The sequence below is a fragment of the Melospiza georgiana genome, chromosome 4, assembly GCF_028018845.1.
Source record: "Melospiza georgiana isolate bMelGeo1 chromosome 4, bMelGeo1.pri, whole genome shotgun sequence".
In the NCBI taxonomy this organism is placed as follows: domain Eukaryota; kingdom Metazoa; phylum Chordata; class Aves; order Passeriformes; family Passerellidae; genus Melospiza; species Melospiza georgiana.
In genome coordinates, this window is record NC_080433.1 from 58,226,220 (window position 1) to 58,254,070 (window position 27,851).

General features: G+C 38.9%; 2 protein-coding genes across 4 annotated transcripts in view; one reads left to right on the top strand and one right to left on the bottom strand.

The window, feature by feature from the left end:
* The window catches only part of KCND2 (potassium voltage-gated channel subfamily D member 2), a 266,352-nt gene extending 256,090 nt beyond the window's left edge, over positions 1-10,262 (top strand). For all 3 annotated transcript variants that reach the window (XM_058022159.1, XM_058022162.1, XM_058022160.1), the window contains 4 exons: positions 259-357; positions 1,925-2,020; positions 5,010-5,257; positions 7,061-10,262. In XM_058022159.1, the coding sequence (XP_057878142.1) occupies positions 259-357; positions 1,925-2,020; positions 5,010-5,257; positions 7,061-7,238 (621 nt within the window). In that variant the 3' untranslated portion in view covers positions 7,239-10,262. The remainder of the gene's footprint in view (positions 1-258; positions 358-1,924; positions 2,021-5,009; positions 5,258-7,060) is intronic.
* Positions 9,305-27,851, bottom strand: part of TSPAN12 (tetraspanin 12) — a 46,418-nt gene continuing 27,871 nt past the window's right edge. The window contains exons 6-8 of the mRNA XM_058022163.1: positions 24,468-24,575; positions 21,503-21,646; positions 9,305-16,300 (exon numbers count right to left, since the gene is read on the bottom strand). Of these exons, the coding sequence (XP_057878146.1) occupies positions 15,995-16,300; positions 21,503-21,646; positions 24,468-24,575 (558 nt within the window). The 3' untranslated portion in view covers positions 9,305-15,994. The remainder of the gene's footprint in view (positions 16,301-21,502; positions 21,647-24,467; positions 24,576-27,851) is intronic.

Sequence of the window (27,851 nt, forward strand, 5' to 3'; positions counted from 1 at the left end):
TACTGATCTGTCTAATCTCTTCGCCAAAGTCCTTCTTCTTAGTAGCTGATACATGCAAACAAAAAAAAAATTCTACCAAATACATTTTAAATGGGAAGACACTTGTGATTTGCTCCACCTGGAGGATGGATGCAATGCAGTCTGTCAGTCACTGTGAGACTGGTATTCATAAGCAGCTGACTCCAATTAGCAGTTTCAGACAAACAGGGCGATGGCTGTGAGTACAAATGGCACTGTTCACCCGGTGTGTTTCCACAGAAAGCCAGGCTGGCTCGGATCCGCGCCGCCAAGAGCGGGAGCGCTAATGCCTACATGCAGAGCAAACGGAACGGCTTGCTGAGTAACCAGCTGCAGCAGGTAATGTTTGTGTTCCCCCCACCTCTGGAGTAACCACTTAATGGCAGCCCAGCAGTAGTTTATTCTACTTATCACCAGGGTGAGTCGCCGTGGGGCTCTGGGCAATGTTATCTTTAGAGGTAGATTAAGGAAGGATAAACTGGACAATTACTGCTGTTAAAGGAAGTTGTGGGAATCCGTGGTGGGGTATTAGGAGATGAGGGAAATGTCCGGATAGAAATGCTGGATTCAATGTAACCCATATTTTTGGAGTTAGATCCTGTAGAATAACTCATTAAGGAAACTACAGAGCATTTGCCTCTTAGGAGGTGGGTTGGATTAATCTCACTTGGCTTTAAACAGGTAGAACATGGCTGACAAAACCAGATTTCATCATCAGTAAAGGAAAAGACAGCTCTTGAATACTGTTTGCAGAGAGGGGTGTTGCAGAGTGAAGTGTTCCCTCGAAGCACCTACTTGGGTTTAAGGAGAATCTTGGTGATTACCTCAAATGCATTATAATCTAATGTTATCTGAAGTAAATTCCCTGCTCCTCCCTGCCACAGAAGCCAGGACCAGCAGCTGGGACTGGGATCCACAGTGACCACCCATGCTTCTGGGAGACAGCCCTTGGCTGCTCAAAGCTGCACCCAGCCCAGAAAGACTGCAGACAGAGTGGTTTTTAATCCCTGCCATTTTCTGGCATTTAGGCTGTTCCCTGAGGAATACAGGAAGGCTTTTATTCCTCTGTGCCCTTTCTGCTCAATACATGTTAAACAGCCGGATACTTAAACCTATAGCCAGCAGAGGAGGAAGTGGCTGTCTGTCTATCTGTCCTGTGTAGCATGAGAGATGAGCAGTCAGAGCCCTTGTTTCCTCTTCTGCTTGAAAGAACTCAAATATTTAAATAAAAAAGACACCAAATAGCTTAATTACCATGCAGATTTCCAATATCCCATGGTTCAAGTATTCTTTTCTGTTATCCCACTTCCTCCCCTATTTGGTTTTTTACTTTCTAATGAATAAATATGAAAGCAATTAATAAACAGTGGATGCTTTCTACTTAATTCTTCATTCTATATCAGTAACATTTTCTATATGCTTTCTAAACCCAGTAGATTGGGATCACTGACATGAATTTTTGTGTAAGCAGCAGTATTACAAATTCTTTAGTGCTATGAAATGATCCTGGGAGGACAGCTATTTTTAGTTTTCTTTAAATGAAGCACATTCTCAGGAAGAACAAATATTTTACTGTAACTTAAATTGATTAAAATTTTAAACATGTGTTCATCCAACATTCAAAGCTTATGTGTTGATTGCACTTGTAAATAGTTTTATTTTATCCATGCATAAAAGATCTAAGATGAAAACATTTAAAAGGAGGTGCAAGGGAAGGAAGGAAAATAGTTTGATTTTAAAAAAAAGCAAAAGCAAATTAAGGTGCAAAATAATTCTTGGTATACTTTGTAGACAAAGCCTTGCATTTACGCTACGATGTACGATCCCGATTAGCTCTGATCAAATATTTGGATAAGAACCCTCTTGTTCAAAACTGACAATAATACACAGTTTTATGTATCAACAGTCCTCCAATGAAGAAGAACAGGCCTTTGTTGGCAAATCTGGCTCTTCCTTTGAAACACAGCACCACCACCTGCTTCACTGCCTGGAAAAAACTACGGTAAGAAAAGAGAGCTGTGTTTTCCTGAGAATTGCAACACCAGCCGGGTTTTGAATGTTTCCAGTTCTCTCTTTTAATTAATGAGCCTTTATATTAAAGCAGCTAACTGGGAAGAAAAGCCATTTTATCTTATTTTAAGGCTTTATACCCAATGCATATAAATAACAGAGAGATGTAACTTCTGCAATATTTGATGGAGATCACTGTGAAAGTCATTCTGCTTCTTCTCAAAAAAAAAAAAAAAAAAAAAAAAGAAAAAAACAAACCAAATACCCCCCCCCCAAAACAAACAAACAACAAAGACTTAACATTTTTCCCACAACAAAATTGCTAAATTTTGATAAATTAAAACCTGATATAAGTGTGGAATTTAATGTTCTCCTTTTGACAACATGTCTCTGAAATAAAAGGGTCCAGTTGTTATGTCAATTAGCAATACATCACCCATATGCTTGTTGTGCTTATGTCTCCTCCCTTCTTACTTTAGAAGTATTAATTTTATAAAATGTGCTGTAGGATACAACCTCTTACTTCCTATTCAGAGCACACAGTGTTTTATTTTGCTAAGATTCTCACTGGGTCCTTTTGAAACATTTTTGAGACAGAACTTGATAACAGCAATTTGCCTTTAAAATTCTTCCACAGTAGAATATTGTAAACATATTTAAAAATCTGAGTAATAACCACAGGTCTTGTCAAACTTTCATAGAAATCAGGGAAAAAAATTTCTATTTATTTGGTAGGAGCTGAATTCACCTCCCAAAGTTTCACCTTTCCTCTAATGATAATGGAGGAGTCTGTAAAACATTTTTTTTTAATTTTTCTTTAAAAAAATGAAGTCTGTAAAGCAAGTATTATCTTTTTTTCTTGAATCTACATTCTTCTTTCCTTCTGTTGGGTTCTGCTACTGGCACTGAGCTCCTATGATATATTAGCACAAAAATATATACGGCAGTTCCAAGCTGCATTCTGGAGATGATGCATTCCTAAAATTTTAGTGGGAACTTGATATTTTGGGCCCTCAGCATTTGGAATCTGGCAAGTTTCTGGTTCATTGTAGAACAGGAAGGGTGGTGTGTCTTCTTAAGACTCTCACCATCCTTTGTGGTATAACCATCATGATACTGAGAAAAGGGTTATTTTCTCTTTTCTGTCACTGAAAAGTCAATAGGAGAATATCTCACCCACCCTCAGAAATGCAGAGTAGGCAATGTTATGGAATTCTGTGAAGATTGCATTAATAATGAAACTAATTGCACTAAAAAATATATTTTACAAATTACTTTTAGCTAATTTAGGAACAGTTAATTAATAAGTATAATTAAATCAATTAACTTGTGCCATTATAGCATTTCAAAATGTTTCAACTCTATATTAAAAGTTCAGTCAATAAAACTCTTTAATCATTGCTCCATAAAGGTTTTAGGAAGCACAAAATTACTTTTAATCAGACAAATAACAGAGTTCTTGGCAAACATACTGCAAGCCCCTGAATGTAATCTCACAAGAGCAATTAGGTTATTTTTCTCTCTGAATTTTATGCCTACTGTGTGATCATGTTCAAAATTTTGATTGTGACTGACATATGCCTTATAAATGTCATTTGTCGAGCAAGTTCTTCTTTTCCTTGTCACTTGAAATTTACATTCTTCAATGCCTCTTAAATCACACCAACTTATGTCTGAGTGAAAAATAGAAAAAATGTAAATAAAAATCTTATGCCTATAAAGGTATTTCCATTTGTCACAAACACTTGGCCAGAGTTGTTACTCTCTTTACTTTGTTCACATATTTTTTATTGGCCCCATATGGCAATTCTGAAAAAAATCAGCATGTTTCCAATTAAAACAAAATTTTTTAGGGGAAAAATAATTTACCTCCTTCTAATAGACAAAAATGCAATAGGCTGACAAAACTAATGTGAGAGTAAGTAGAGTGTAAAACAATTCAGAAAATGCTTCTTAAACAATTCCTCTAAAACATTGTTGGGATACACAGACTAACTCCAACAGTAAATAGAAAGAGTTTTCTTGAAGAAGGAGGCTTGCTCAAACTGCATGCAAACATATTTCAATCTCTGGTTAGTTTTAAATAAGTATAAAAACTTGTCCCAGTCCCCTGCATCTCCTCCCCTCCCTTGCCACCATAAGCAACAGCACTATTTCACACTCTTTTGCACACATAGAAAATGTGGGAATTGTGGCTGGGTGTGAAATACTCCCAAATTACTCGATTAATTAATGTAAACTGGATATTTGAGTGGATTTGGATTCATCTTTGCGACCACCCTATAAAACTACTGTCTTTCCTGGGACTGAGTGAAGACTGCATGAATAAAGAGGACTTCATTGGACTAAAATACTCAGTCCTCTAAACTGCTTTTCATACATCCATCTACAGTAATTAGGAACTTTTTGAATGCTTTCAAATAACAATCTCATCTCTTCTAGTCAAAATTGCTATTTGTTTAAATGTTTTTTCTTTTAGATAGATGCATACCTCAAGAAATGTTGTTTCAGACCCTGATTTCTAAGATGTAATTCAAAAGGAAGTCTTATAAACTTATCTGGAAAATATTTATGAATTTTATTATATTATAGTTCAATATAATACATCTTATTTATTTTCAACTGACATTTAGAGTGTTTACAAAAGCACCGCTTGCATTTTATTAATAAACATAATCCTCTATTTTGTGGCACTTCAAAGATTGTGCAGATATTTATAATGCAAACTACACTATAACCACATGCTATTTTGCAAAATAATTTGGATTAACATTTTCTTGTTAATTTTGTTCCAATGTTTACATTTGTATTGGTATTCAGCCCAGACTAATATGGGCTAAACACTATAATCAAGAATAAGCTAACTTTCCCAGTTTATTCAGTTGTGTCAATTTAAGCCGTTAAACAATCACCATTAATACGCTCACTTCAATTATCTTCCTGTGTGTGCTTTGTCCCTCTGTTGGATGCCTCGGGGCCAGAACCACGAGTTTGTGGATGAGCAAGTGTACGAGGAGAGCTGCATGGAGGTTTCCACCGTGAACAGGCCGCCGAGCCACAGCCCCTCGCTGTCGTCGCAGCCGGGCGTGACGGGCACGTGCTGCTCGCGGCGGCACAAGAAGACGTACCGCATCCCCAACGCCGCCGCCAGCGGCAGCCGCCCCGGCAGCGTGCAGGAGCTCAGCACCATCCAGATCAGATGCGTGGAGAGGACTCCCCTGTCCAACAGGTACCTCGTGTGCATGGGCACACCCAGGGCTGAGGCCTCCGGAAGGGAACTGATGGGAACTGATGGTAGGGAATTGATGCAAAGGGTTGTGCACAGGCAGGTGGTGAGCCTGAAGATGAGGGTCCAATACTCATCTATAAAGAGGAACTGGTATTGAAATATTCTGTGCTTCTTTTGCTTCAAGCTTAATCCAAAATAATAGAATAGTCTCCCTCTCTATCCATTTCTGCCCTCTCAGGCCCTCCTCACAAACTACCGTGCCCCATTCGCGACAAACAGCATCTACGTTTTACGCCACGTAAAATAGAGCACCAGATGTTCTATCCTATGGACAAATGCATAAAAGAAAAATTTCACACAGAAAAATGTCCAATTCAGATATATGAGATGAGCAAGTGCTCTGTCTGTCCCTTCTTGGTTCAGAGGCAAATGAAATGAGACTTCCTTGCATTTCTGCAGAGCAGAGAAATAAAACTGATTCCCAGAGTCCTAAGTGTAATAGTCATAAGGAAGACTCTTCTAAATAAAAAAAATATGAAATGGGTAAGAAAAATTTTCTTATTTTCTAGTTTAAGGAGTTATTACAAAAGTGAGGTAAGTGCAGTTTAAGAGTGTGTAATTTATTGAATTTCCCTGTCCTCTCAAAAGTAAAGTATTTGGCTTTTACATATATCCAAATATCACCTATGAAAACACAGCAAAGGTCCCAGAAGACGCAGAAGTGTTTTCTATTGATCTCATTCATGCCACCCTTTAATAAAGAATTATTTTCAGTACAAGTTGCTATAGAGATAGTCTTGTTAAGCTACATTTTGAGTAGCTTCCTTTGTATAGTTATTACATTTGGATTTCACTTCCATGAACAATCCAACAGCTTGGAACTCTTCAAACTACTAAAGATTTTCAGCTGTTATCCAATGAAACCTCCTGGCCAGCACAAAGCTCAAATCTATCTTAGTTTTTCAGGAAATACTCTGCCTGGATCCATTCTTTTTCTGCTAGAGGATGTGCCTGCACCATACTTCCAGGTGCCATGTATATAACAACAAAAAGCAGCAGCTTTGTGCTAGGAAACAAAAACACAAGCATAAAAATGCTGGTTTCACCTTGAAGTAGTCTGAGTTTTTCAAGTCTTTTACTTTGAGGAGGTACTGCAGCAACTCCATGAACATATTAACACAAATTTAATTAGCGCATATAATAGAGTGCCTTACCATTGTGTAAAAACAGAATATACACAGAATCACAGAACCACTAGGGTTGGAAAAGACCTCCAAGATCATTGAAGCCAGTTATTAACCTGGCACCACCATGTTCACCACTAAATGACATTTCCAAGGGCCACATCTACAGTCCTTTTGAACATTTCCAAGGGTAAACCACTTCCCTTGGCAGCCTGTTCCAATGTCTTACAGCCATTTCAGTGAAGAAACTATTCCTAATATCCAAATGTTATTAAATAAGCATGGTATTGAGGAATATGCAGGAGACTTGGACTGGCCCCTAGTTTCCTGCTTAGTAAGGAACTTGGCTGTGCTAGCTTTGCAATGGTTCCCCTGTCCAGAAACACAGGTGATGGCTGAGAAGTGCTGAAATGGTGGGAAGGAAGGGAGAAAGGGACATGGACGTGAGCATAGCCATGGACCACCTGCTGCTGGGGTGCAGTGGGGTGGTGCTGCTCTGTGCTCAGAGCTCTTCAGTGGGGCAGGATGGAGATGGCTGGCTGAGGGAATGGAATCAGGCTCAAGAGGTTTGTGGTAACGTGGACTTTCATTCTTCATGGATTTTTGTTTCTTCCTCCAGCCGTTCCAGCTTAAATGCCAAAGTGGAAGAGTGCGTTAAACTAAACTGTGAGCAGCCTTATGTCACTACAGCAATAATCAGCATCCCAACACCTCCAGTCACCACACCTGAAGGAGATGATAGGCCAGACTCTCCCGAGTACTCGGGAGGAAACATTGTCAGAGTATCTGCATTATAAAACAAAGAATTATTTATAAATTAGCATAAAGACCACTTGCAAGCTGAGCTCGAGCAGTGAAAAACGAGTCGTGAGGAATGAGAGAGCTGACAAAGACAACGCCCCTTGACGAGTGTGCCAGTGGCCGCAGAGCAAGAGGTTCAGGAGAAATAAACTTTGTGGGTTTTGGTGTCATAGGGTGTGAACCAAAAGGAGTTTCTTACCCCCTGTCCGAACTGATGCACGGTGGAATCTTCTGTGACCATCCTGACTTACTATATGAGCACAATGAAATGTCCCCATTGATGCTTCTTCTCATCATGAAAGCTCTTTTTAGAAAAAAACACAAACGAAAAAATAGAAACCTATGTTCCTGCTGAATGCAAAACAACAAGAAACATTTTGATAACGTCTTTTTTTTCCCTGTTAATAAACCACAAACTTGTTGAAGAACTGTCAAAAAATGAATGAGAAAATGCTCATATGAAATATGTTTGTACTGACTGAAAGAACTACAACCATAATGCATGCTGAAATTATTTGAAGCTGTGATCTCAGTTTACTTTTGTTGTTTTTTCAGATTAGGCATGATAAAATAATACTGTAGAAAGGGGCATTTCCGTGCACTTACAACAAGCTGATTGTTAATGTTCCATGGTAGTTGTACAAATAACTTCCCTTTGAAAAATGCAGTATTTCTTAATCAAACACTCATTAGTGAACTGAAGGTGTTCAGTTAGTTCAATATTTACTATTGTTTTATCTTGCTTCCTAGGTACTGTTACAACTGCAATAAGTCATTGTACACCTGTTGTATCAGGAATCAGGATTTTTTTTAAGGTATTTTACACAACTTCATCTACACTTTAAACTTCTAATGGCAAACATTTAAATAATCTTACAGCCAAACTGCACCACAAATTGCTATTCAGCCATTGCTCCTTTTGTTCACTGTTCTCTATTTCTCTGACACTTCATTGCCCACTCCAACATAACTGTATCATTTGGGATTTCAAGGACACTGATGAATCAACAGTCCATTCTTCCATAGACAACTTGTCTACTTCTGTATTTTCAGAGCAAACTTCTTGTCACAGTTAACTGCTACAGGAGCAATCCTATTTGAATTAAAATTACCAAAAATGTGTTTTGGGGATCAGCTAACACTTGTCTCCAAATGGTTCCTTTCTTACATCCTGCAGCATCCAGAGTATTAGCTACACTGGAAGACACTGAAAGACATTCAGTAAAAATGATGGCTAAATTATTTTTGTAATTATCTGTTAAACTTGCATCTTAAAACTTGTTTGAGAATTTATATTGTGGGAAAAATATTCAATTACCTAAGAACAATGACAGAATAATGGATTGAGTCCCAAACCTATAAAAATATAATTGATTTCAATTGGAATTTGCCTACATGGGCAGGCCTAAAAGCTAATATGAAGGCTTTACAAGTTAAGGCTTCTTGGCTTAATTTATAAAATACATTGATATTATCAGAAACTTTATGATAAAAAAGTGTAATTTTTCTTCATCACATTACATTAGATGTATCATAATGCTTCTTATATTCATGACATACCATACATCATATACATCAAATATACACAGAATATGTGCATATCAATACATACATATATACATCAGAAACACTGGATCAGAAATAATTGCATGTCTGCAAAATAAAATATGCATATAAATCAAAACGCTCAGTGCATTAGATGCCATTACAATAAATGATTAACACAGTTATTTAATAGTTTGAGTAGTGTATGTTTCAGTATAGTATTTGCTAGCATTCTACTGACCTGAAAATTTACATTAAAATACCCACTAAAAACTGAAACTTGCTGATGATACACTTTTTCTTGCACACAAATACTGGTCTTTCTCTCTACCTGTCAACAGTGAAGAGTAGATGATAGACTATCATGCTACAGTATATACACCAAAATACAGCATCACATATTAGAATTAAACTGCAAGTAAAAAGAGTAGATAATACCATTCATTACTCTTTTATCTTATCATTTACTTATTCTGAAATTAATGCAGTCTTGGTTAATTTGCAATTAACTTCCCAATTTTTTTTTTCAAATCAGAAGGATTTACTCATTGCAAACTGAGCTTCTGCATTTCTTTCAAACATCAGAGAGCAGAAGCATGGGCTGTGCTCTGAGCCAGAGGAAGGGCTCCTTCTGAGCAGCCCTGCCTAAGTCCATTAGCCAGCCCTGCTCTCTCTTCCACCCTGCAGCAGATCTGCTGAAGCTGGTAGGTTACATAAACTATAATGGGTTCAGAGGAGAGGCAGAACACATCAGTTTTTTGACTTGCATCCTACTTCTACGCATGGTTACTCATACTTGGTTCCCACTTTTGCCAAACATTTATTAATATAAAAACTGCCTTGATGTCAGCAAACTGCAACAACTTCTTTATGTCATGTGGTAATTCATGACTAGTTATATCAGCTAAATAATGCAAAGGGGCAGTTACTAAACCTACTTTGGTACAGACTACATACAACCCAGGAAACCTACTGACTCCATCAGGTCATGTGTCTTTTAAAAGCTCTTTATTCTCCTGTTCATAGGCTCTAGAAAGAACACACTACAGCAATACACTTGCATAACAGTTATACCCCTGAAGCAACTTGTATTTTCATTTTTAAAATGCAGCTTAAGAGATGATTTAGTATGATTTTTCAGAATTCCAGTCTTGTCTCCTATTTCCATATGTCACATGCAAAACCATTAATTTATTCTGAATTTGGGAAATACACATTTTTTTGGTGTTTTAGGTGATTTAAATGCTGTTTTGGTAGTGAATGACTGTTGATGACTGTGTAAAATGCATCTGTACTGTACATGAAATGTAATTATTTCTGTGTATCATACAAAGAAACCAAGATTGTTGTTTTGACAATTTCGTTTGACAGTCATATATCGTATTTCAGAAGGCAGCATAATACATGTGTTATGCTGAATAAATAGACATTTGAGGAATATTTAAATAAAACATCTGCATGCTTGAATGGGTCAACTTGGTTTTGCAATAACTTATTAATGAAAATTTTTTCCCCTCTAATAGTTTGGAAGGAACACTTAATCTGAAGTCAGCGAATATCCTAGACAGTAATTCCAGGCAAGACATGAGTCTATCTAAACCATACTAGAACCATCAAGGCCAGGATGCCACAGCTCCACTGCAGAGTTGCCCTTCTCCTGAGGGACCAGCCATCACCTTTGCCTTCCCAGCCTGCAGCAGCAGAGAAAATTGGAGCAGCAGTTTGAACATTTCCAGCAGTATGAACTCCATCTCTTTATCTGTACTTTAAAAAATGTCCCTTGTGTACATCCAAAAACTAAACTGCTCTGCTGAACTTCTCATACCTGCTATCAAATTCCCTTGATAAAATACTAGTGCACAGAGAAGATCAAACTCTGTTTGTAGACTAAGAACAGGTAGCAACACACCATGGATCACTAATGAAGGGTAACTAGGTGCAGATGATGTTGATCAACCTTGGCACACCTGATGTCTGCCTCTGTGAGGAGCTCACTGCTCTGGGTGGTAGGGAAAGATAACAGATAACACCTGTCTGTGAACCATCCCAGAGCATTTTTGATAACAACTGTCCTCTCATAAAATAGCCACAGAAGGCAAACTGAAAATGTACACTTTACATTTTAAAGTTGTGGATATGCTCTTGGTGGAAGCATCCTGGCTACCAAGAGAAGGCTTTCAGAGCAGAGAACCCAATGCAGCCTCAGCTGCTGCAGACAGAAGGGGACCTTCAGAGAGGAAGCTGATCTGGAGGAGGACAAATTACTGAAGCCACAGGATCATTAAATTTTGGGCAGGGAGCGTGGTTAGGAGGTCATAAGCTCTCTTTGCTGCACCTGAGGCCCGCCAGGGCTTTATTTTACAATTGTCTATGGGAATATTTTAGGACCATCACCTGTTCTAGAGGAGCCATCAGCTGACGGGATACACAAACGTGGCTAAAAGAGCAGGAGTGTCAGGAGTGAACACAGATTGGCAAAGTCCAGAAGATACAAGGAATTATCCAGCAGCTTATTTTCTTACCTGCCTATGTCATCTAGTTGTCTACTTAACAGTATCCACGCACAAGGAACAACTGAAGTGGGGGAATGCTGAATAAAACAGAAGTGGATATATAGAAATTCTCAAAAGTTTAGGACATCACATTTTTTTAAACAGGAAGTAGTCAATCATACACAAGTTGGAAAGTTTTAGATACCATCTCACTTCAACAATAGCATTTTGTATGAATTAAATGCAATGCTTGATGTGGGCTGACAACACCGGCAGGATGCCAGATTTCCACCAAAGCCACTCTATCTCTTCCCTTCTCAGCTGGGCAGGGAAGAGAAAATGTAACAGTAATATATCTTGGGTTCAGATATAGACAGGGAGAGATCACTCACTGACTGCTGTCATAGGAAAAACAGACCACTTGGTGCAATTTATTACCAATCAAATCCAAACAGGGTGATAAAAAATAAAACATCTTTCCCCCATCCTTCCCTTTTACCTAAGCTCAACTTTATTCCTGAACTCTACCTCCTCCTCCTCAGACATGCAGGGAGACAGGAAATGAGGTCTGTGGTCAGCTCATCATGTGTTTTCTGATGCTCCCTCCTCCCAGGACAAGCTCCTCACACTCTTTACATGCTCCAGTATGGGGTCCCTTCCATGGGAGGTGTTTCTCACATGGAGAGTCCCTCCCATGGACTGCAGTTCTTCATGAACTGCTCCAGCATGGGTCCCCCAAGGGTCACACACAGCTGCCATCAGACCTGCTGCAGCGTGGGTTCCTCTCTGCACAGGTCCTGCCAGGAGCCTGCTCCAGTGGGGCTGTGACAGGGTCACAGCTCCCTTCAGGCACCCACCTGCTCTGGTGTGGGGCTGCCCCGGGCTGCAGGTGGGTCTCTGCTCCACCATGGACCTCCCTGTGCTGCAGGGACAGCCTGTTGCACCATGGGCTGCACCACTGGCTGCAGGGGAGCCTCTGCTCTGGTGCCTGCAGCACCTCCTGCCCTTCCTTCTTCACTGACCTTTGTGTCTGCAGAGCAGTTCCTCCCACTCCTCTCTCCAGCTGCACTTGCTGTTACCACAACCACTTTTTCTGCTTCTCAAATAGCTATCCCAGAGGGGCTACCCCTGTCACCAAAGGGCTCAGCCTTGGCCAGCAGAGGTTCTTGCTGGAGCTGGTTGGCTCTGGCTCTGTCAGACACAGGGGAAGCTTCTCAGCTTCTCAGAGAAATCACCCCATACCCTCCCCACTACTGTGCCATGCAAACCCTTAGTGTGTCAATGTTGTAAGACTTTAATAATCTGTGTTTTTCTGCACAGTTTACAGAATCATAGAATATTCTGAGTTGGAAGGGACATACAAGGACCAAATCCAACCCTTAAGTGAATGGCCCATCTGGGGATTGAGCTTGAAACTTTAGCATTATTAGCACCATGCTCTGAGACCAAATACAATGCTTTCACAATAAAAACTTTAAAAGCTATTTATAAATCCCTTCCTCCACCAAATTTAACTATATAGTTGCTGTAACCAACACTCTCTCTTTTTACTATTCATTCTTTATACATTCCCTTATATTCATATATGCTTTTACAAAATGAAAAGCAATAAAGAAGAAAATATAGCTCTTTCCTTCCAAAAATCTTGTCATACCACCTGTTGGCAGATGAATCAATGCCAGGACCAGATCCAAGGACCAGAAACAGTGATCTTTGCCTCCTAAAGCATGCTCAGCCCCACAGCAACAGGCACAGTGCCATGAACTTGTACAGTCACTGGGCTGCACACAAAACTTGGTGCTGGCAGGAAGTGACCCCTTTTTCTGATACAGTTGCACTCCTCGAGTGCTCTCTGAAAAACGTTAAGGAGCATCTCTGTAGTTGTTTGCTGCAACAAGAAAGATTTAGTTCATTACACTTCATGCTGCAGAGAGCAAAAACCACATCATCCTTCTCCAAGTACTCCTGTAAAACTGAGGAAAAAAGAAAATAAAAGGAAGTAGTTTTCACTGCCTCAAGTATCTCTAAATGTTCCTGTCTTGCCAAGCAGCCTCTCTGCTACACAGAATCTAAAGCTCTACAGGAAAAGAGCAGGCTCACCACAGCCTAGCCAATTAATTTTAAGGCTCTTTGAAGAAGCCCTAGAAAAGCAGGCACCTCATAGCCTGAGCAGTCAAGGAAAAAATTCTTGAAGTGTTCCAATTTACAGATGAGACCTATTTCTGCAAATGCAGTTAAATACTCAAAACAGAAATATTCTTTCCCAGAATGTAGACAGGCTCAGGATTTGGGTAGCCAAGTCCAAGTGAGCTTTTCCTGATCCCAAATGTTCATTGTTGTGGAGGTCCATAAACACTGCTTTGGGAGGCTGGCTCTGTGTCTAAGCAATCCTGTGCTGTTAAAGAAACCTGACTACACCTGAAGGCAGTGCTTCCTCACACCCAGACAGCTTAAAACCAAATGACCTGGGTTCTAAATATCTCTAAATCCCAACACAATCCCCTAGCTTGGCTTGCCCTGTTTGTTCCTTGATGAGCAGGTTAGAATGCATCCAGGTTAGAAGATACACAGGCAACCCCCATGTTAGTCTGAAGAGTCCTTGTATGGAAAGACAAGGAATATCTGAAGCATGGCTAAACATGGCTTCCACAGACACTCCTGGGGTAAAACTTTAAGGGCTGAGGCTTACTTGAAAAAGGGAATTTTATATTTCTTTTTACATTACTTTTTTTACATTATTTAAGTGAAATTCCCTACATTCAGTAGTAATTCACTAGCAAATGTAGCTGTGTACACGTAATCCATAATCAAGATTTCCCAATCCATGGTTTGTACGGACTTTTTTTGATTTTTAAACAGTGGCAAGAGATGACTCAATGCACTGTGTAGCACCACTAGCATAGCATTCTGAAGCCTGGAGTTGCTCTGCACTCAGACTTTGTTGGACACCTGCTCCTTAGCAGGAACCTCACCCTTAGCTAAGGCAATGCTACCCAGGCTGAGCAGTGGGAGGGTGGAACTCAGCTCTGCCTGTGCAGCAACACCGGGACAAGGCTTCCCAAGCAGAACATAGGAATGCATTCCTGACAAAGACACTCCCAAGCAAAATTTCGGGATGGTCTCTCCTTTTACCTCCCAAAATAGGTATTAGCATCTATAGAAGTACAAAAGCAGAAAGGTAATCTTGCTTGCAATAGTACCCTTGAAATAATTATACCCAGAAGCAGACTGCAGAAAAGCAAACAGCCCACGTAACTGAAGTGCTTAATTTCACAAGCCCTTAAGACGTTTTCTCAGAAGTAATAAAAAAGAAAAAAGAAAATTGCACTAACATTGCAGTTTCTCCACAACAGAGTAAGTGGAATGGGTAAGTCAAATTAACTCACACTAGCAGGAGGACCTTCCCAATGCCCATCCAAAGCACTCCCACTCTAGGACTAAAAAACAAAAGCTATTACAGAATTTAAGAGAAAAGTAATTTTATTGTCTGCCAAATCACACCTTGATTTCTTTTTTCTTTTACAAATTCCAAAACAAACGAACTAATTTTTAATGAAATATTATGTAAAAAGCCCATTTGCCACAAACTACTATACTCAATGGAACAAATATATATCTCAAGAGCGTGGCCAATTGTAAAAATAATCCTATGACATAGACATTGCTCATCAAAATACAGTAAAATGCACTTTCCCCACCTCAATAAATACATTTTAATGTTTCTGGCTGGCATTTTAGGCCACCAGAGAGTTCTTAATGAAGCACTCACCTCACCAAAGTAAAATTTTTCCTTGAGTACTTTTACAATTATTGCAATAGCATCCAGAACTGTAAGCATTTTTCCTGCAGTCTTTTGTGTCTAGCTTCAGGGGAATCATGAACAGGAGAAAATATTTATCTATAAAAATGTGCTACTCCCATATTGATTCCCATTTTGGCAAGAATGTTTAAGGTTTTCTTCCTTTTTACTAAGAAACAGTCCACAGAACAAACTGTTTGAAGGAAGAATTCTCCAGAAAACTAAAGTCTATTGTCCACAGCAATAGTTTTGTTTTCAATCCCTGTTTAATATATTTAAAACTAAAAAAACCATTATGTTAGATAAAAATAGAAGTTTTAGAACATCTTTAAGAACAAAAACTAAGATAAACATTTTGTTAGAAAAAAGAAAATCTCGCCCTTTTTACAAATCTTGCAAATTTTTAAATCCAAGTATTAACTTGAATTGTAGCTCTGCTTTCCGTGCACACATGAAAACACACAATTATACATACATAGATCCCTGATGAAGACATTTTCCAAATGGCTTATTAAAAGTCAATTTCAGCTGAAGTCACATTTTGTTTGCTCAAAGCACAGTTTTTTCTTCAGAAGATGAATATTTCTCTTCCCTTTCCACGATGCTTCCTTACAGGTTCAGTCTACCTGTGATTGAGTCAGTGTTTAACACTTCACACAGCTTGTGCCAACAAGTATTACTGTGCCCAACTGAATGAGTGCATTTTAAAAAATGAACACACAAAATCAACTCTCTTTCACAGCTGAGGACATGGCTAAGAGGCTGGCAACAGGCTCATCTTTCTTTGCTGGTCTTCTTCACTTCCATTCACTAGCTGGTTTCCAACACATAAGAAGACTGGTATATTTGATGGAACAGAACAGAAGTAACAACAACACAAAAAATCCTCTGTGACTTGGCAGATTCATCGCATCCCTTACAGCTCTTCCATTTCAAAGTGTGTACTAAAGCTGTTTGCCATGGATGTATGTTCAAAGATCCTGGTGAGGCTTGGTTTCAGCAGCTCCATGGAATGACATGACAGCTCCTGCGAGGTATCACTCTTCAGTGCCATGATCTGATCTGCCCTGGGATCCCTTCTGTCATAGTACAGAGCCCACAGCAAAGTAATAGTGAGGATCATGGCCAGGATCTGCATTACTCCAATAGAGATTCCTAGGAATCTCAGCACTTGCAACTGCTTCGTCCCCCTCAAGAAAGTGTACATTTTTTTACCACATCCCTGTAAAACAAAAACAGATTAAAAACCAGTCAGTAATATTTGGGTTGCAGTTCCCAAGGCTTAGCTCATCCTAACCACTACTGCCTTTTCTGGCTCTCAAGAATCTCTCACTTCCTTCAAACCTTCCTTCCTTTGAAAATTATTTTGCCTACTTTTTAACTGCTTCCATAATGCCAACTTTAAGTTTGCTCTACACAGAGACTTTACTGAAAGATATCTGTGCTACTTTTCAGAAATAACTCCAAGTTAATCTGAATTGCTATCAACTCTCACTAATTGTTAAAGAAACTCAACTTGTTCTGTGAAGGTCTAAAAAGCCATTAAAATCCTTTTTATTATCTTGTTTCTCTCTTTAAATTGAAGATCTTCAAAGCTGGCAACTATTTTAAACTCTTTTAGACTTTTCCTACACATAATACTACACTCTGAAGCTAAAGCAGTATTGCAGGAAAGATCTATGGAAGCTGTGTAACCTCATCAGCAAAAATCCCATGAAAACTACGTTACAACATTGTAAGGTGATGTTCACAGAAATGGAATTTAGCTCTTTCCAAACCATCAATGCAGGCCCCACAGTTTGCTTCCATGGCCAGCTAACTCCCACATAAGGCCTCAGAGAAGCTCCCAAGCCCGTGTAAGGCTGCAGGGATCCACAGAGAGGCAGCAGCACTGGGAACTGCTGGCCAGCAGTGCAAGCACAAGTTACAGTGCTGTCGCTCAGTGAGGGTGATGAGAGTCTTAGGGACGATAAAACCAAGAAGAGAGGGGCCTCTGCTACTCTGCATGATGCTTCTAAGCTTTGCAGGGTTTCACAGCACAATTATCTCAGTAAAATACATATCAAGGGGAAACTCAGAGTAACAAACTGGATGGGCACTGGTCCCAGACACAGACGTCAGGAATCCATCAAAATGGGCACTGTCTTGAGAATGTTATTTTTTGCATTTACATCCTCACTTCATATTTCTTATAGCTTTTCTAAGAAAATAAAGCAATCGATCAAAGTGATGGAATCTGAAGACAGGACATGATAAATAACACTTTTCAATCACACATAAATTCCCCAAAGCCAATTTCCCCAAAGCCAATTTCAAATGCTACAGTCCTAGAAGCATTTGATGTAAGGTCCAATTTTTGCCACACACACAGAATTCACACTGTACTCAACAGATTTTCATTTAGGATGTAAATAAAATTAATGTACTCTTTGATAATTCTACCAGAATAAATTATAGGATCTTGATGTCTCTGCTTGTTTCATTACTTCATTTTCTAAACAGCAGCAAAGACACACAAAAAAGAGCAAATATGAAATCTTTGAAATTAAAAAAAAGCAACATTGTAGCAAAAGCAATGTAATTGGAATTGAGAGGGGGACAAAAACTGTCACATTGGCATCTTCTTTTCTTCAACTGTAAGGCAGTTGCAGCTATATCACTTCCCAAATCTGTTGTTAATTACAGAGAAACTGCCTGCATTTTAGTACTTTTAACTTAAAGAGATGAAAGTGCATGCTGGTCACAATTCAAAAATGTTCTACCACAGCAATATGCAAACTTAGTTCATTTGTTGCCTAGAGAAAACACCCACTAACAGAGAGCAATACCATTAATGCCTACATCTCCTGCAGTACACAGACACAGAACTGAGACAAATTACGCTCAGTCTAGGTGGACTGTTTTCCTCCATTCAATGATGCTCTCAGAGCTCTGCTCTTATACATGTTCAAAATTAGCTTCAAATCTGAGAAAACACAGCCAGCCCTGTTAACTTCACATTCATGCATTTTATTTCTGCTTATGTGACACTTCCATAGTTGGCAGCCTGCAATTAAACAGTACATAAATACACTTCCCTCAGCAAAAAGCTTGTCACTAAATGGGGAGCTCTTGTTGACAAATCAAATATAGTCTAAAACTTTGCAGCTATCCTTCAGGAGAATCAGCTTCAGATTCCTACAAAGCTATAGATTAAAGGCCTGATTTATTTGCTTTATACTTTCAGTCTTGAGATAGAAAAAAGAATGTATTTCTTATTTACCACATATTACCGATTTACTTCATAGAGTAAAAATCTGAACTGAAATAAAGCACTTCACTGAGCAAAAAAATAAGCCATCAGCAAACTCAACAAATCTTTTGTACACCCAAATTTTGAGTATACTCAAAATTATATTAATGCAACTTGTAAAATTAAATATTAAACCAAACCAAAATTAAGACAAAAATAATGTAAGCGAATTTTGAGTATACTCTAAATTATGCCAGAAACCAAAAGATAATATTGAACATGCAAGTTCTATTTTTTTTTAAAGATATTGATTCCCACCAATAATTTTATCTACACTGCAGCTTCTAATCACAAGATGGGCAGAGTGGGCAGAGCTCCTCTTGTCCTCAGACCACAATAAACCTCCAAGGCCACATCATCATCTTCACACTCCCCCCACAACCATGCTCTAAGGTCAATCTGTTCATGAAACTGCACCAAAGGTGAAACTCATCAGAACAAAAGCAATTCAAGAAATTGAAAAATAGCTTTCAATATCCAGCAGGGAAAATATGATTCCTGACAAAAGTACTTTCAAGCAGAACTGTAAGTCACCTTTCTTTCTGCAAAAATTAAATTGTGAAGGATTCCAACTTAGACTATAGAAAGCTCTGAGTTCCCAGCAAAAAATCACAGCACAGCTACAAAAAAAAAAAAAAAAAACACATTTATCAGTCCCAGACAAACCAAACTTCAGTTTTTTGAAGTACCAGAATGGACTTGCCAAATATTTACATAAACCAATTTTAGGCTAGCGAGGCTAATCTTATCAGGCTCCCTCTCAAACCACCAGACTATGCAAGTTTGGTTTGAATCACTTTCTAAAAACGCTTTTTCCTTCAGTTCTCTAAAGCAGAAGTTAGGCAGATTAGTCCTGCAAGTGTAAGCTGTTTTTGCATAACACTGATAAACTTATTAGCAAGCATACTCTAAGAGTCTGTGAGACAGCCCACAGGCAAGTGCCATGCAAAGAAACATTTTGCCAACAAAATATTGTATGTATCTCAAAGAGAAATGAAGTATTTTTGTGGCTGATACTACTGAACACAGCCTGTCTCTTTTTGGAATGGATTCTGCAGTGGAGAACCAAAAATAAATTTTTGCTAACTGCTGAATCCATGCAAAATGCTCTGCGGTACAATAAGAGAAGAACCATAAGTGTGCCCTCCAGATTTCTTTTGGAAAAATAAAAAAAGCCAAGCAGTCTTTCTTTTATCAAGTGGGTCTTAACACTTATTATTATGTATTAATTTTCTCCAAACGAGAATCAAAAGAACTTGACCATATGAAGTGCTCAAAGAACCATTTTCCTGGACTGTGGCAGGGGCATGAAAGGTTAGCAAAAGAGGTGACAGAAGAAAACCTTGCACTTTGGACAGCACATTCCAATGATTTCTCAGAAATTTTTGAGCTTCCTGTGCTCAAAGAACAGTGTTTCACCGAGTGACACTGCTTACATACTCCTGCATTTCAGGCAGGGAGCAAATGAATGTTCTACAGCTTCTATATACTCCTTGGAGGCTCTCCACAACACACTTGTCTGTATGGCATTAACAGCAGCAACAGTATTACAAAAAGCAACCATTACTGCAGAGTAAGCCACAATTTTTAGCTTTTCAAAAGGCATAAGGGACTGGTAGAAGAAGCCTGAATGCCTTTCTCATTCAGGGACTGACACTTCTAAAGCATAACCAGTGCTGTCAGTGCTGTGAGCCTTACCAAAAGGCAAGAGAAGGTCTACAAGTAACTGGTGGGAAAAAACCCAACCTCTGCCACCATCTTTAAGGCTCCTAGCACAGACTGGCCTCTGAGGCACCTGCCTTTTGGCTGCTCTATCTTCTCTCTTCCTAGTGCAAGCACACAGCCTCCTAAAATGCATGTCTGAAAGTCCAGATTAGATTAAATAACTTCTGTTCATAGTACCACACAAATAAATTTCCCCAAAACTTGACTGTTTCCTGGCAATAGCTAATATTCATTTTGGCTTGTTTATATAGTGAATCTCCTCTGCTTCAGAGGTGTTGCTCCACAGCTCCTTAACAGGAGCCATACAACAGATTCTTGTAAGAACAGGTCTTAAACAGCCTGTGAGACTGGGAGAAGAAAATGGTTCTTTGGGTACTCTTCCATAATGCATAGCTGCATCATGCACTGGAGAAATGCTCATGCTGCAGCATCTGAAAGCATGATTCTAAGGCCCATCCTCCTTCCTATGCACCGTGTAGTACCCTAAAAGCAATCCAGTGAAGAATGCACCTCTTCTCAGATCCTCACAACTACGTGACTGAGCCACACTTCCTGTCTGCTGTTGGACTACTTGGACTACTGGTCATTCTACTGCTACTGAATGTACAATTACAGGTCTTCAGAGATCTCCTACCATAAAAATAAAAATTGGCTAACAAAGTAGTTTTCAGAAAAAGGTGACTTTACTCACCTCACTCAACATTTGTGAGAAGAGAGTTTTAGTAGAGAGCATGTTTTCTTGTTTTTATAATTTTCACCCTAAAAACAGTAATATCATGCTATGATGACCTCCCTTACCCACTTCAAGTTCAAATAGGTCCTTGCCTTGTTTTAAGGCTTTCTTTGTAATTCTTTTTAAATGATCATACTGTAATATAGGAAGAGCACTTTCACAAGTTTCTACATATGCTCAGAGTACAACCAAATTATCTGCCTCCTGACATGATTGCTGTTAACAAGAGAGCTCTCATCTGTCAAAGGAATTATCAAAAGCATCCTTCACTGTACAATTCACTAAAATACTCTTCCACTTACCCTGTGGCAGTTTGATGGGATAGAGCCTGGACATTATGTCACACCTAATTTATAACTTTTGGATTAGAACAAATTTGAACTCCAACCTAACCAATATAAAACAAACACTTCAAATTTTAAGTACATCTCAGGTTTTAACAGCATTGCCACTAACTCACCTCACTTCCAGGTAAGGGTGTGTGGGTGGGTTTGTTTTTCCTTCTTTTTTCCCTCTGCTTCAGCATTAGCAAATAATAACCATAAACACTTTCCATAAATGCAACTAGTCTACAGAATAATTATTCTATTGCACTGCAAATTATGAATTTGGAAAATTACTGGGTCAGGAAGAATGCACAAAACCTTCCAAAATATTCGTATTTTTCTCCTTACCTCCTGATAGAGGTCACTGAGATCCTCATGATGTGCCTGCTTAGAGCATCCTGGGAACTCCCTGACACAACAGGAGTCAGGTGGCCAGTCCAATTCTGTCATTTCCAGCCAGTCTGTGAAGTACACCACGCCACAGCACTTAAACTGCAAAGGAAGGATTAGCCAAGATCAGTAATAATGATGCTACTTCTTCAACAGGTTAAGTAGGTCATCAAAAAACCTAACAAAGTTCCTAATACCAACTTTCAGAATATTTACATAGAAAAAAACCACCTATGAGTGCTTCCATGTATCTTGTTTTGCTATACTTTGACATAAAAGGAACATGAAAAATGTAATGTAGTGACCAATGAATACTTGAGAAGCAGCCAACATACTGCTCTGTCCTTTAAATCCCAACTGCTTCCTCAAAGGATGCTTCACAGAAATTGTCCTGTCTCTGGGTTCTCCTATCCTTATTACAAGGAACTAACACAATTTCATGTCAAAATGCTGACTAATGAACAGGTATACCTGTGGCTGAAAGGAGGAGCAGAAAAAGGTCATACTAGTGAGGACTATTCTTGCAAGTGCACAACTACAGACACATTTGCTGTAAACAGAAAAAGCACAGACTTATCTGAATAGAAGAAAAAAAAATTAAAAAAGCAAAATGTATAGAAAATCACAAATGCTGAAAGGAAAACTGAAAATGGAAGGAAGGTGTATCACATTAAAATAAATACTGCAACAGAATCAATCACAAAAATATGAAGTTTGGCTGCAAAGTAGATGAGCTACAAAACCCACCAGGACCAACAACCTATCTTCTTCTCTGCAAAGCACACCCTGAGATTAAAAGCCAAATGACCAGTCTCTCACATTAGCAGCTGCTTTCACATAGAAAAGGGTGAAGCAGCTATATTAGATTTGGTTTGGCACTGGATGTGGACTTGACATGATTGAAAAGATGGTTTGCTGCAGAAAGAAGATGCTACCTTTCCCTGCCTGAACATCCTCCAGGACCGGCCTGAGTGTAAGTAATTCCCTGAGTCCTTTGATCCACAGGCTTGGGAACACAGCTGGCCCTCTCCCCTGCTTCAGAGCCACAGTGCTGTATTCCACACCACTCATTGCTCACAACCAAGCAGATCAGTGCCCAGACATGCTGGCACACACTGAGCCTTTAATTCACCAGTCCTCTTAAAAATCTCACTTCTCCCTTCCATATCACATCTCTCGTGTTTAGGTTTTTATTGGTTTGTTACTGAAACTCCTCCCAGCACTGGGCCTTAAGGAAAGCTCAAGCTTTGGCACCTCATTGCAATTGCAATTAAAACCCTTTTCTCATATTTTTGATCTCTTCTTTTTTTAATTCCCCCACCAAGTTCTTCTTTGTTCACCCTTTCCATCTTCCCTACCACAGTCACAACTTTGATATCAGACCAGCAAGAGAATTGGGGGAAAACACATTTCCCATCTCCCTCAGATGATAAATGATACAGAAGAAAGAATAACAAGCTGATTGGGACTGAACCTCCGAACAGAAATTGCAACACAGATTTTAACAGAACAGATTTGAAATTGCAACACAGATTTGAACAGAATTGCAATTACAATTCTGCTGACTGAAGAAAGGCCACAAGTGCTTACTCAGACATAAAGCACATACCAGGCTCATACATCTAGCATCTAAACTATGGGTAGATGGAATATAATTGAGAGCCCACCAGTTAAATAGAAACTGTAAAAGAGCTTTCTCAGTTCCCCAAATCATTCATCTGGTCACAGGTGCCATTAGGAAAATCTAACTTCTAAAATCTTCTTCTAACTTCTAAAGGAAATTCTTCTCCCATAGAAAAATCAGGGCTTAGTTGAAGTTTTATTATTAATATTCATGTTATAACCACTCATTATGATGAAACTATAACAACTAGGAGAGGAGGCAGTATTTAATTAACCTATACACTCAAACTAAGATACAGTACCAGCTCTATTCAAGGCAAATTGATAGTGACCATTTGACTGTATTATCTCAGATACAGAACAGACATAAACACTCTACCTGCACATGAAGAATGACTCAGTTTCACAGAGCACTCACATGGCCAGAGCAGGGAACTGGGTGGGGGAGGAGGGGGATGCTGGTGTGTAACCTCTTTCTTCCAGGTTTTAGTATAAATACAGACTAACCAAGTGCTGCCAGGAAATGTTTAAATAAACAGGAAATCTGTGCAACAATGATAGATTTCAACATTTCAACAAGGGCAGCACAATGACAGGCATTTAAAGAGTCCTCTTCCTGCACGTGAGTTATATTTGGAGTTAATGGGTTTTACCTTGGGCAATTTCATGTTTCTGTAACATAATACTTCATTCTATAAAAACAGTTCTGAATTTTAGTAGGCTAGAGGGCAAAGCTGCGAATACACAAGGAAGCTTTTTGGTTTGTTTCCCACCCCCCAGTCAAAGGAAATAAAAACCCTCATCACTTTCACAAACCTCGGCCAAAGAGACAGTGTTGACATCATTTTGGAAACTTCCTTTCCCATTCCTTTCCAGCTAAACATATCTTAACCATGACAGCTCCATGAAAGGAAACTAACAGAGCCTATGGGAAGGGGAGCACAGTTTAATATTAAAACAACATATAGATACAGTCATTTTACTTTACCTGCAGATTTTTAGTTTAACATATATCATATATCCTTTAATGCTATCGTAATCCTAAAAGGTATTGGTGTCCTAACCTCACTGAAAAAAGATATGAGAATATTAGCAATTTAAATTAATTTATTAACATTCTGGTTTCGGTGTTTAAGTACCTTTAGGGCCTACAAAAGCAAAGAATTGGATATCAAGTGATGGTAAAGGACACTACACAGTGTTTCATACCAAATGAACTTGCATTTATTTTGCCTACTTAAAGCCAAACCTTTTCACTGAGCAGGTACTCCTTCAGTTCATGAATTAACTATTATCTTACCTCCCTCTGGAAGAAATTCCAAGCATGGGTCAGCCACTGGTACCTAGGTAGGCCATAATTGGTCATCCTGGCTTTCAGTGTGATCATATCGGACCACTGCACTGGAACCTGGAGCAAGGAGAGAGAAGTGACTGACACAGTGGATCAGCAGGCTTGTGGCTCCAAACCCCCAGGTTCCATCTGTACTGAGATCTTTCCAGTGCAAGGACTAAAATAACTGTGTACACAAACAAAACAGGAAAACAAGTGTTGCAATTTTTATGATACTGATACTTTACAAGCTTTTCTTAAAATATCAAGGAAAAGTTATTTGTGTCCTTTGCTTACAAATTAATGCACATCGAAAAGCAGTTACATTTTGGAGACATTCAGGCATGATTTAGTACAATTTATTTATATCATTACCAGATTTTTTACCTGGCATGAAACTTGAACTGAGTCCCATCCAAGTCATCAGGGATGGTATTTGTCTGCCCTAGTTTAGGCATCCCCCTGGTGTTGTCTTAGTAGAAATAAACAGACCGCCAAATAGGAAAATTCATCTCAAGATAAATTATTTAAACAGAGCAGATGAATCGTTCCCTTTAAGTCTCAAATTCACTTCACTGTCTAAGGTGAAAAACTTTGATCTAAATGCCTAACTTCTACATATGTAAAATTAATTGAGATAGAATTGATCTCTGGAGTTTTTTCAGCCATTTTTCTGGCTTTTTCTGGAGTCCTGCACACAGGTATACTGAATGTGCTCTGTTTCAGTAACTTGTTCAAGAACAGGAACAAGGAAGTATAGGCAAGGCCCTAAGATCTTTTTTCCCAAACACACTCACAACCTTGTGAGTATCTTCTCTTCTGAAAGGATTCCTGAAGTATTTTTCTTTCAACTGTGACAACTCAGAAGTGAGGTGCTGGAGCTCTCCATTGTCTGAATATGACACCCCAGTTAGCAACTGTTGCAAACGAACAGAGGCAAGTGCTATGGCACCAGGCATAAAGTGAAGTTATGAGTCAAAATCAAAACCTCACTTCAATTCAGCAGCACAAATTTCAGTGTGCCAAAACAAAACAAAGATCTGAAGAGTGAAGTCACCATTCTATGTCACCACATATCATCCATGCTGTGTTTTGCCTTGTCTCTATCAGCCTTAATAGTCACGGTGAAAGAACACACAACTGCAATATCAGCTGTCACTTGGATGGGAGGGGAGTCCAGCTCCTCTAGCAGTCATAACTTTGCTCTCCTATTCAATTTGAAGCTAACAGTAAGGGAATTCTGTAAATAGCAACAAATGTTATCTAAGAAAAGAAAATTTGCACAATACTTCTCAAGGAACTGGTCTTCATTGTGCTAGATGCTCTGCAAAAAATATAGAGACAATCACTGCCTGCCTGAGCCCATAATACAAATAGGAACATGTGATAACATTTCATTACCACTGCTAAGTTATACTACATTTTTGATGCTCTAGTAAAGCTTCATATTGTCAATGTAATAGTAAGGTCCCAGAAATTTAACGTGCCTTTCACTTAGCAGATTTTTTGCATTGAACTCACAATGGTTCACATGAAAAATATGTTTGCAGTAGAGTACTAAAAATACATAAAAGTATTATCATAGGATATTTCTATCACAAACATTTACATAGGTCACTATAATAAATTAATTTAGTTTTGCATTCAATGCATTTCTCTTTCGTCTGCATTGTAAGCTAGCACTCTACTTTCTTTGGCTATTTGACAGTGCTGCAATTAAGCAAATATTTGCTAGAATATTTTTTAATTAACTTATTTGAGTTAAACACATTCCAAGGTTACATCCACAACACAATATATCTGACTTCTTTAGGAAATCAATGGAAATTGGGGGAAAAAAATTTCAAGAAGTGACAGAAGGAAATTAAAAGCAAAGCGAAACAATGTAAACCCCACTGCAGGGAAGGAATTTGAATGCTGGAGCTAAGGAGGGATTCCAGAATCTGTGTGTTTGCTGCAAGAATACCAACAGGTAAAACTGTACAGGTAATAGTACACTGAGGTACCTATTAAATATCTTGCTGTCACCTCGTATACAAACTAGTGCACAATAATACACGACTGAGATGCACTCGTCAGACTATGCCCAATACTCCTGTGTAGACAAACAAAAGTAAGAGATGCTGCTTTGATTTCAATCTAAGTCCTATAAAGCTCAGTCTGCCACTGAGATCTAATTACTCATTATTATTTTTTTAATGACTATCAAAGCTTGATCAATGCATAAATAAGCCAAGGACCCACACTGGCTTTTCAATCTTGTGGGTGGAATAAATTAGTCATGAGGCACATTACATGCTGAGAGCTATCATGAGCTGGAAGGAAAGCTGTTTATGCAAGGACTCTTAGAGACTCAACTTGTCCACATACCAAGGAAAGCCCATACTGGATCAGCAGAGGCAGTTATGCATCACTGACATTTCTGACAACATCACCCACACTACACTACACACCCACCTACACCAATGCAAACTGATCTCTGAAACCCACCAGGGGCTCATGTGATTTAATGCTACACTGAAACCAGTATGATATCAAGACAACTCTATGGTTATAAGAGTGAATTGTCTTATCTTCATGGAGTAAGAGGAAGCACATTCTATGGAATGACCTGCACAGGTATGGAAGAACCACTAGAAAATAACTTTTCTCTTCAAGACTGCCACATTCTTTATGATTTTCAGCGCAAGAAACCTACCTCATCACATGAAGAACAGCGTTAGGACAAAGGGAATAATAGTAAGAAATCAGATGAAAAGAGAAAACAACAAAAAAACAACAACCAGAAAGACCCAACCTAAACCAGTATTTCAGGAGATGAGGAATAAAAAAAAAAAAACAAAAACAAAACAAAACATATATATAGGCAGAGAAGAAAAGAGACAAAGAAAAGCAAAAAAAAGAGCAACTGTGTTTGCTGTGACCCACTGCAGAAGCTGCAGACACACAATCCAGTGCTGTTTCCTTTAGCAAAGGGCTGAAGGGACAGCCACATTTCCTTCTGAGGGAAACAGCTTGACCAGTGACATAAGATATGGTATGGCTATGCCAGCCTTCATACAGGTTTGGGTTTCAGTAGAATAGTAGATAACCAAAAGCTTGGGGGTCAGACTAAAACACACCACACTTCAGGTTTTCTAACTAAATAGTGAAGGTTGAAAAAGCACATTCCAGTGCTGTGAAGGCTATGATATTTCAGGCACTTTCCACTGACAAGATTTTTGTGGAATTATGCATTTTAGTTGTAACAATCATCCTTGGCAAAACCCCTGCAGAGGGCAGCTGTGCCCATAACATGAAGAATGCCTCTTGTCTGTATTCCCAATTTTAAAATGAATCAACACAAGCTGGCAT